The sequence below is a fragment of the Sus scrofa genome, chromosome 14 (genome assembly GCF_000003025.6).
Source record: "Sus scrofa isolate TJ Tabasco breed Duroc chromosome 14, Sscrofa11.1, whole genome shotgun sequence".
In the NCBI taxonomy this organism is placed as follows: Eukaryota; Metazoa; Chordata; class Mammalia; order Artiodactyla; family Suidae; genus Sus; species Sus scrofa.
In genome coordinates, this window is record NC_010456.5 from 39,874,974 (window position 1) to 39,885,898 (window position 10,925).

The 10,925-nt window shown below is 40.4% G+C and overlaps 1 protein-coding gene across 1 annotated transcript in view; it reads right to left on the reverse strand.

Moving 5' to 3' along the window:
• MAPKAPK5 (mitogen-activated protein kinase-activated protein kinase 5) overlaps positions 1-10,925 on the reverse strand; it is a gene marked incomplete at its 5' end in the record, with an annotated part of 33,362 nt that extends 22,437 nt beyond the window's left edge. The window contains 3 exon segments of the mRNA NM_001143694.1: positions 334-409; positions 1,167-1,240; positions 10,771-10,925. Coding sequence (NP_001137166.1) covers positions 334-409; positions 1,167-1,240; positions 10,771-10,806 — 186 coding nt within the window.

The following is a 10,925-nucleotide window of genomic DNA, read 5'->3' on the forward strand; positions in this document are numbered from 1 at the left end:
TCCTCAGAACCTTCCGCATACTATTATATCTCCACTCTTTAAGGACCTTTTCCAATAAGTAAAAGCTGAAGTAAACCTGAAGCAGGGTACAAAAATCACAATAATTGAAAAAGAATAAGGGGTGGTTTGAAAGGGACAAGACTCCACTAACAGCTTTTAATATTGGTAAGGACTGCTTTATAATGATAACGTGAATAGGAAAAAGGAGAAAATATAAACATAAAATTCTTTGTGCATGTCTATATTCTCTCCAGGAAGCTACCTTACTTGTAAAAAGAATAATTCTTAGGCACTTCAAATATTTAAATAAGTCAAGGCAATAAAGAACCATACCTCATTTCTAGCTTTTGGACGATCAAAAAGAATTTTTAGTGCAAACCGTTCTTGGGTAGATTTCTTCACACAGACTCTAGATTTGGAGAAAAAGTTTAATCAGAAATCATCAGAGTTCCCATCACTGCTCAGGGGTAATGAACCCGACTAGTATCCATGACTCGGGTTCAATCCCTGGCCTCACTCAGTGGGTTAAGGATCCAGCATTGCCACGCTGGGTTGTGGGTTGCAGACATGGTTCAGATCCTGAGTTGCTGTGGCTGTGGTATAGGCCAGCAGCTGTAGCTCTGATTCAACCCCTAGCCTGGGAACTTCCATATGCCATGGGTGTGGCCCTAAAAAAACAAAAAAAAGAAAACATCTATGTTACAAGAATACTAATTTAACAAGCCATTTTTGGAGAACTGTACTTTTTTTAATATATAACAATTTTTTTTTATTATAGTTGGTTTACAAGAGAACTGGACTTCTAATCAAAAAATGAATCTAGGCACATCAGAACAAATTTGCCTCCAGGGCTAGCAGGTAGAAAGGCAGAGAGAGCCACGAGAATCAACTTCAGGCTGGACAAGAAAGCAAAAATGGCTGGCTACAGGTGACTCATAAATGGCTCAATGGTATCGACATCTTAAATGATTCAGGTTACAGACCATGTGACTTGGTCACTTGAATCTATTTCTAAATGGATGCGAAAAAGCCTATCCTAACTACCTTCACTTGTTAAATTAAGGTTATTTCACAAATCTGGCATACCTAATGCTTCTAACTTAAGATGTATTTCGAATGGCCCTTTTTAGAACAGTTTTGTCATAGTTTACACATGGGTCTCTTACCTAACTGGACCACTAATTCCAGCGCCCAGCTTCTGGGTCCAATTGATATTGTATTCTTCTAAAATGGAGGTTTCCTATTAAAATAAAAATGAAGGGGGCAGAGAATGATTCTCCAGTTTAGCACAAGTGGGACAAAACAATACCTTAATGCTCAACATCTCACCTTCTGAAAGAAGATGATAAGCAGAGCTTTGTGTAGAGCTTTATGATTAGACATTTTGCCTAAATGACTAGGCTAGGCATTGTTTAACATTGTTTAACAAAAGAGAAGGGGCGTTCCCATTGTGGGGCAGCAGAAACAAATCGGAGTAGGAACCATGGCCTTGCTCGCTTAGTCAAGCATCTGGCGTTGCCGTGAGCTGTGGTGTAGGTTGCAGGGTGGCTTGGATCCAGCTTTATTGTGACTGTGGCATAGGCTGGCTGTTGTAGCTCGGATTTGACCCCTAGCCTGGGAACCTCCACATGCCTTGGGTGTGGCCCTAAAAAGCAAAAAAGCAAAACAAAACAACAAAACCTAAAAAAAAAAAAAAAAAAGAGAGAGAGAGAGACAGAGAGAGAAGGCAAAAAAATTAGGATAAAAAAGTTCTTCAGCTCACCTGCAAGGTCTATGTGAATAAATACTTGTTGGGTTTGTTTTGTTTTCTGGAGTGTGGAAGGAAGATAATCTTTCAAAATGTTTCACTACTAAATATTTATTTGCTCAAATGGTCAAGTGTATTTTCTGAGATTCTAGAAAAACTGGTCTAGATGTTTTGCTGCTAAGATATAAGGGCCTATATCCTTGAACAAGTTGATGAAATTGGAATAACTGAATAAACTGAAACAAACATTTGAATGAAATTGTAGTAAATATTGTAATAAATTTATCTAGTTTTCAGCAGTACTATTTTGAGTACAAAGGTATTCTGTCACATTCACTGTATGCTATATTTTTTAGTGTTTTAAATAGTTTCCAGCAGTTCCATGGTTGGCTCAGCAGGTTAAGGATCCAGCATTGTCACTGCTGTGGCTTGGGTTACTGCTCTGGCACAGGTTCGATCCCTGGCCCTGGAGCTTCTGTGTGCCATGGGCAAAAAAATTTTTTTTTTAAAGTTTCCAATTTGAGCTTCTGTTGCTATGTTTTTAGGCAAAAAAGCCATACATTTAAACTGGTAGGAGTTCCCTTGGTGGCGCAGTGGTTAACAAACCCGACTAGGAACCATGAGGTTGCGGGTTCGGTCCCTGCCCTTGCTCAGTGGGTTAAGGATCTGGCGTTGCCATGAGCTGTGGTGTAGATTGCAGACTCGGCTCGGATCCTGCATTGCTGTGGCTCTGGCGTAGGCTGGCAGCTACAGCTCCAATTCGACCCCTAGCCTGGGAACCTCCATATGCCGCGGGAGCGGTCATAAAAAAGGCAAAAAGACAAAATAAATAAATAATAAAAAATAAACTGGTAGGTTAAAATTCATTTTTCAGGGTTCCACAGGTAAAACAGGAAACCAACTACAGAAGTTGAGAAATTAGGCCAAAACTCATGAGACTTTCAAACTGTTTTGTTGCAATGAAAATCTAATAGACTGAGGTTAGTACTAGAATCCTGATTCCCAGGTATGGCAATAGGATATTTATTTGTCCATGTAACACAAACTCATTGAATAGTTAGTAAGTGCCAGACACGAGACTAAGTTCAGAGATGAAAACAGAGCTTCTGTCCAATGAATATGCAAGTATTATAAAACAAGCTCAAAACAGCCTTCATCTGCACACCTTTCTGCTGACAGTTCTTGATAAGGGTTCCCATCATATAGTTTGCTCAGTGAATATGGAATGATTGATTAGAAAGGTGGAAAGAGGAGTTCCCATCGTGGTGCAAGTGGTAACAAATCCGATTAGTATCTATGAGGACATGGGTTCAATACCTGGCCTCACTCAGTAGGTTAAGGATCCAGTGTTGCCATGAGTTGTGGAGTAGGTCGCAGACATGGCTTGGATCTGGTGTTGCTGTAGCTGTGGTGTAAGCCAGCAGCTACAGCTCCGATTCGACCCCTAGCCTGGAAACTTCTATATGCCATGGGTGCAGCCCTAAAAAGCTAAAAAAAAAGAAGGTGGAAAGAAAACCAAGTGATGGAGGGAAACTGATTTAAGAGGGACCAGCAAAAATAATTACACAAACTCTTTTCTGAAAAACTGTATATCAGGGTTAAGAAGCTTTCCAAAGTCACATATATATAACAGTGAGTTATATACAGGCACTGATAAGACCAGAATCTATGGCTTTGGCCTCTTGTCCATCATTCTGGTTATCAAGGATAACTGCCCAGGCCCTAGTATGAAGATTAGGAATGAATCTTGCCTAGTTAGGGAGGTCCTAGGCTTTGTCTCTACTTACCATCTTCTAAACAGAATTTCAAAACTAACCATACAACCTGTCTACCTCCTTCATGTTTCCACTGCCTAGCCTGTTGGATTTAGAAGTATTTAAGGAGTTCCCTCTGTGGCACAATGGGATTGGCAGCATCTCTGCAGTGCTGGGACACAGGTTTGATCCCCAGCCTGGCACAGTGGGTTAAGGATCCAGTGTTGCTACATCTGTGCCATAGGTTATGACTGCAGCTGGAATCAGATCCCTTGCCAGGAAACTCCATATACTGCAGGGTGGCCAAAAAAGAAAAAAAGAAAGAGAAAAGTATTTGAGAAGCCAGAGAGGAACAAAGGATGGGGAACAAGGGAACTGCAGCACAGCCTATGCTTCATAGTAGAGTAAAATCACTGCCAAACCTCTCCTCTCAACTCTAATGAAAACATACACTCATAGGGGACTCAATGGAAAAGAGATTTGTTGTATAATCAGATCAAAAGACTAGTTTCTGGGATGTAAAAATAATATTAGACCAAATTCTTCAATGCACTGGTGCCTATTAAGACAGTACTCTACCTAATGGACAGCCAAGAAAATTCAACTTAGAGAGGTTCTGGCTGGAGTTTTGACACTTGGCTTTGCAACAGATAGGAGAGGCACTACCACGTCTCTCTACAACCCTGATTTCTGAACTCTATTTTGTTTTATGTCTCTTGCCCTCTTTCCCATGTTTAATTCTTGTACCTTTGTTGATGGTGCCATATACAATAATCAGTGCGAAGACTTTACTAAGCCCAGCTGGGCAAAAGAAGTAACACTCCCATGTCAGCCAACTCTTCTGTATGTAGATGGCATATTTTCTCATATATTTTAGAGGCAAAGAGAAGTTAGAAAGGCATGGTACTTTATTGAAGAAAATTACAGACTACCTCAAAGGCATCAATGACAAACACATTATACCCAAAGCAAGCAGAAATAATCAAAAGTAGAACAGAAATCAGTAAAGTAGAAAACAAAATAGAGATAAATCAATGAAAATCAAAAGCTGATTCTTTGAAAGATCAACAGAATTAACAAACCCTTAGCTAAACTGAGAAAGAAAAAACATGTTATTATTAGAAAAGAGAGGACGTCACAATAAACTTTACAAGAACAAAGTTTTATAAAAGTGTATCATAAGCAACTGTATGCTAATAGAGTAGACCACTAGATGAAAGAGACAAACTCCTAGAAGGATGCAAATTGCCAAACTGACTCAAAAAGAAAGAGAAAATCTGAATAGATCTTTTAACAAGTAAAGAAGCTGAATTAATAATGAAAAATCTTTTCACAAAACAAAGTCTAGGCCCACATGGCTTCAGTGGCAAATTCCACCAAACATTTAAAGCAGTTTCTCAACCTCAGCATCGCTGACATTTTGAACCACATGGTTCTCTGCTGTGAGATTGTCCTATGCATTTTAGGATGTTCAGCAGTATTGCTGGCCTCTACCTGCTAGATGCCAGAAGCATCCTCTACCAGTAGGGGCAACTAAAAGTTTCTCCAGATACTGCCAAATGCCTCATGAGAGGCAAAAATTGCCCCTTATTGAGAACTACTGATTTAATGAAATAATACCAATCCTCTACAAAGCTTTCCAGAAAATAGAGACTCATCTATGAGACTAGTATTACCCTCACACCAAAGCTAGACAAAAAGCTAGACAAAAGCATCACAAGAAAACTATAGACCTATATTTCTCAAGAATACAAATGCAAAAATCCTCAGCAAAATCATTGGCAAACCAAATACAGAAACACATAAGAATGATTTTTACATCAAGAATGCAAGATTGGGAGTTCCCACTGTGGCTCAGTAGTCTAAGAATCTGACTGCAGTGGCTTAGGTCACCGCAGAGGCACGGGTTCAATCCTGAGCCTGGCATAGTGGGTTAAAGGATCTGGAGTTGCTGCAGCTGTGGCAGAGGTAGAAGCTGTGACTGGGATTTAGTCCCTGGCCTGGGAACTTCCATATACCTCGGGTGCAGCTATAAAAAAAAAAAAAAAAAGAATGCAAGATTGGCTTAATTATCTGAAAATCAATTAATATTGTATTAATTGATATACTGTATTAAGAATAAAGAATGAAAACCATACATGATCAATTCAATAGATGAAGAAAAAGCATTTAACCAAGAAAGACAAAAAAAGAAAACAACCCTTGGAGTTCCCATCATGGCTCAACAGAAATGAATCTGACTAGTATCCATGAGGACACAGGTTTGAACTCTGGCCTTGCTCAGTGGGTTGAGGATCTAGTATTGCCATGAGCTGTGGTGTAGGTCGCAGATGAAGCTCAGATCTTGGCTCGGATCTGGCGTTGCTATGGCTGTGGTGGAGGCCGGAAGCTGTAGCTCTGATTCAGCCCCTAGCCTAGGAACCTCCAGGTGCTGTGGGTACAGCTATTAAAAAACAAAAACAAAAAAGCCGTCAGCAAACAAAAAGAAGGAAACCCCTCAATTTGACAAATGACATCTACAAAAAAACTTACTTAGGGATAAGTTTTGAAATGCTGTCCCCCTGAGATCAAAGACAAGGTCAATGTCCACTTTTGCCACCTTCATTCAACACTGTTCCTGAGTTTCTACCCATGAAATAAGGCAAGAAAAAGAAATCAAAACATACATACTGTAAAGAAGTAAAACTATATGTATTTGCTATGTAGAAAATCCTAGAGAATGTACCCCCCCCAAAAAAAAACCTACTAGAGCTAACAATTATAGTAAAGATGGAAAAACCAAAATTAAAATACAGAAATCAGGAGTTCCCATGTGACTAAATGGGTTAAAAACCCAACTAGTATCCATGAGGATGCAAGTTCCATCCCTGGCCTCACTCAGTGGGTTAAGGATCCAGTGTTGTGGTGAGCTGTGGGTGTAGGTTGAAGAAGTAGCTAGGATCCCTCATTGCTGTAGCTGTGGCATAAGCTGGCAGCTGCAGTTCCAATTTGACCCCTAGCCCAGGAACTTCCACATACTCCGGGTACAGGCCCCAAAAGGAAAAAACAAATACATATGAAAATCAGATGGAGTTCCCACTGCGGTGTAGTGAGTTAAGAATCCGACCGTAGTGGCTTGGGTTGCTGCAGAGGCACTAGTTCAATCCCTGGACTGGCACAGTGGGTTAAGGATCTGGCATCACCACAGCTGTGGTGTAGGTCACAGCTGTGGCTCAGATTCAATCCCTGGCCCAGGAACTTCCATATGACACAGGTATGGCCATAGAAAATAATAATAATATGTAAAAAAATAAAATATTTCTATACACAAGCAACAAAAAAATCCAAAAAATGAAATTAAGAAAGCAATCCCATTGTTAATAGCATCATAAAGAATAAACAATTTAGGAAAAAAAATTCATCAAAAGATGTGGAAGATCTATACACCGAAAACTACAAACACGTTGCTAAGAGAAACAGGAGACGCCCTAAAGATATGGAGAATTACACAACATTCTTGGACTAGAAGATAATATTGTTCAGCAACATAGATAGAACTAGGGACTCTCATACTAAGTGAAGTAAGTCAGAAAAAGAAAGACCAATACCATATGATATCACTCATATCTGAAATCTAATATATGGCACAAATGAACCTTTCCATAGAAAAGAAATCATGGACTTGGAGAACAGACTTGTGGTTGCCAAGGGGGAGGGGGAGGGAGTGGGATGGTCTGGGAATTTGGGGTTAATAGATGCAAACTATTGCCTTTGGAATGGATAAGCAATGAGATCCTGCTGTATATAGCACTGGGAACTATATCCAGTCACTTATGATGGAGCATGATGGAGGATAATGTGAGAAAAAGAATGTATGTGTGACTGGGTCACCTTGCTGTGTAGCAGAAAATTGACAGAACACTGTAAACCAGCTATAATGGAAAAAATTAAAATCATTATTAAAAAAAAAAAGAAGAGAATATTGTTAGGATGGCAACTGTCCTCAAAACTATGTATAGATTCAATGGAATCCCTATCAAAAATCCAGCCCAGGAGTTTCCGTTGTGGCGCAGTGGTTAACGAATCTGACTAGGAACTATGAGGTTGCAGGTTTGATCCCTGGCCTTGCTCAGTGGGTTAAAAATCTGGTGTTGCCATGAGCTGTGGTGTAGGTTGCAGACGCAGCTCGGATCCCACGTTGCTGTGGCTCTGGTGTAGGCCAGTGGCTACAGCTCTGATCAGACCCCTAGCCTGGGAACCTCCACATGCCATGGGAGCGGCCCTAGAAAAGGCAAAAAGACAAAAAAAATCCAGCCCATGTTTTTGGTAAAAATTGACAAGCTGATTCTAAAATTTATTTGGAAATACAAAATTTGAATAGCCAACTTAATTTTGAAAAAGAAAACTCAAGTTGGTTCTCATGCTATACAATTTGAAAACTTACTATAAACCTTCAGTAATCAAATCAGTGTAGCAATGGCATCAGGATAGTTATATGGATCAGTGAAACACAAAAGAGAATCCAAAAAAATAAATGCGTACAGTTATAATCAACTGATTTTCAAGAAAGATAATTCAATAAGCAAAAGACAGTGTGTTGAACAAATAGTCCTAGAACAATTCCATTTTGGAAAAGTTTTGCAGTTTCTTAAAAAGTTAATCACGTACCTTGGAAATCTATACATAGAACTTCCATATGACCCCGCAATCCCACTCTTGGGCATCTATCCGGACAAAACTCTACTTAAAAGAGACACATGCACCCGCATGTTCATTGCAGCACTATTCACAATAGCCAGGACATAGAAACAACCCAAATGTCCATCAATAGAGGATTGGATTAGGAAGATGTGGTATATATACACAATGGAATACTACTCAGCCATCAAAAAGAATGACATAATGCCATTTGCAGCAACATGGATGGAACTAGAGAATCTCATCCTGAGTGAAATGAGCCAGAAAGACAAATACCATATGATATCACTTATAACTGGAATCTGATATCCAGCACAAATGAACATCTCCTCAGAAAAGAAAATCATGGACTTGGAGAAAAGACTTGTGGCTGCCTGATGGGAGGGGGAGGGAGTGGGAGGGATCAGGAGCTTGGGCTTATCAGACACAACTTAGAATAGATTTACCAGGAGATCCTGCTGAATAGCATTGAGAACTTTGTCTAGATACTCATGTTGCAACAGAACAAAGGGTGGGGGAAAAAATGCAATTGTAATGTATACATGTACTGATAACTTGATCCCCTTGCTGTACAGTGGGAAAATAAAAAAAAAAAGGGGGGGGGGAGTTAATCACGGAGTGTGGTATAGGTTGCAGACGAGGCTTGGATCTGGCATTGCTGTGGCTGTGGTGTAGGCCAGCAGCTACAGCTCTGATTCGACCCCTAGCCTAGGAACCTCCATATGCCTCCGGTGCGGCCTTAAAAAAACAAAAACAAAAAAACAAATATGTAAGACAATCTCTAATCCCAAAATGCTCATTATCTAGTCTAGGTAAGTGACTTGGGAGTAGTGAAGTCAAGTGGCTATGGGAGTAGAGACAGAGATGAGAAGAAGAGCTTTTGGTTGTAGCCAGTTGGCCTAATCCAAATACCTTTAAGAGTAAAAGGATGCGATCTTAAAGTCCAATCAGACCACTCTCTGGTAGTCAGATGGCAGAAATTTAAGTGTTGTGGTGGGAGCCTAGAAAAATAGCTTTTCCAGCTGAACTCTACAGGTCTCAGTTCTCAACAAATGAGGGACGGCTGAAAAAAGCACAACAATGAATACAACACATTGCCACAAACCAAGACTTTTATTTGATGTGATGCTGGCTTACTTCCATGGAAGTATATCCTAGTCAGTACTGTTTGTTAGAGCAAATATTTTAAACTCCACTAATTTGTATTGGTTGTACATACCCAAATTAGTAGGAAGATTCACCAATGGCTTGTTAATTAGTACATGAAGAGAAGAAAAAAAATGTTTTTAAGAAAATTAGCTTGGATAATAATGACTGAAGAAAACTGCAACTCTTTCTAAACCATTCTTAAGTTACTATGGGCTAATATTCACTGAGTTCTTACTAAATGTTAGGTATTGAAAGCACTTTCAGATATGTGTGCTTATTAAATTCTCAAAAAAACCCAAAAAAAACAAAAAAGCTCTGAGCTGGAGAAAGTTGTTTTTTTTTAACATTTTTAAATGTTTGGTATCTTTTCATTTCTTGTTTCCTAATTTCTTATTATAGTTGATTTACAATGTTCTGTCAATTTCTGCTATATAGCAAAGTGACCCAGTCATACACACACACATTCTTTTTTTCACATTATCCTTCATCATGTTCCATCACAAGTGGCAAAATATAGCTCCCTGTAGATAGGAAATAGTTTCTGTTTTTGGGGCTTTTTTTAATCCTCTTTCTTTGGATGAGGAAACAAGGGACAGAGAAGTAAAGTGACTTATTCCAGGACACAGTTAAATGAACGGCCAGGCTAAGATTTCAACTCATGAGTCAACCTGGAGAAACTTTTACAACCACTAAGTAAAACTGCCTCCCCCTTTACATACTTGCCCACTAAAACTATATCTGTCTTCTGCTCAAAACTCTCCCAGATTTCCTCTTTTACTCAAAGTCAAAGCTAAACTTCTTACAATGGCCTACAAGGCCCTATGTGCTTTGGCTTCCCATTACTTGTCTCTAACAATCTACACTGACCCACTGCATCCAAGACACCTTGTTGTTCCTGGATCACATAAGACTTGCACCTACCTCAAGACTTTTGTAGCCACTGAAAAGGGGAGAGGCCACACGGAAAAGTGAGAACAACCTCTTCGCCAAAGAACAGGTTTTCCTTCTGAAAATGCAAATTTCAAACAAATCTGCAGCGATGGGTAAAGTCCAACTCTCCAAGTGTTGCTGCATATTATCTGGACGCAAATTCTGACGACACTTGGGCAGCAGTCTAAAGTAGAGTAGTAGTACGGCCCCCTCCATCCTACAAACGTCAAGCATCTCCACGCCACTCACTTCCATCCTAGCTAAGCACTAGCCACATGCCGGTTTTAAGCAAATAAATCGCCGCAGGGAGTCGGAAATCTCTCTCTCTACACACACACACGCGCGCGCAACCCTTCGCCCCAGTGCTGTAAAATGCAGTCCAAAAAATCCGGGGAAGATCTAAATCTGGGAGATGCTGCAATCTCTCCAAGTTATCTCTTCTTTCTACTGCTGGAGGCAAGAGGAATGCCACAGGAGCAAAGAGGGGGGAGGAAGGGGGCATCTCCCCCTTACCTTGATGGCTTTCTCCATGTCGCTCTCCTCCGACATGCTCCGCGAGGCCCGCACGGCCGGGAGCAGCGGAGGCTGCGCAGCTGCCTGATCCCACCGCAGCCGAGGGAACAAGGAGCTCAGCGCTCCGGACCCCGAGCCTCGGGAAGACTGGCAGC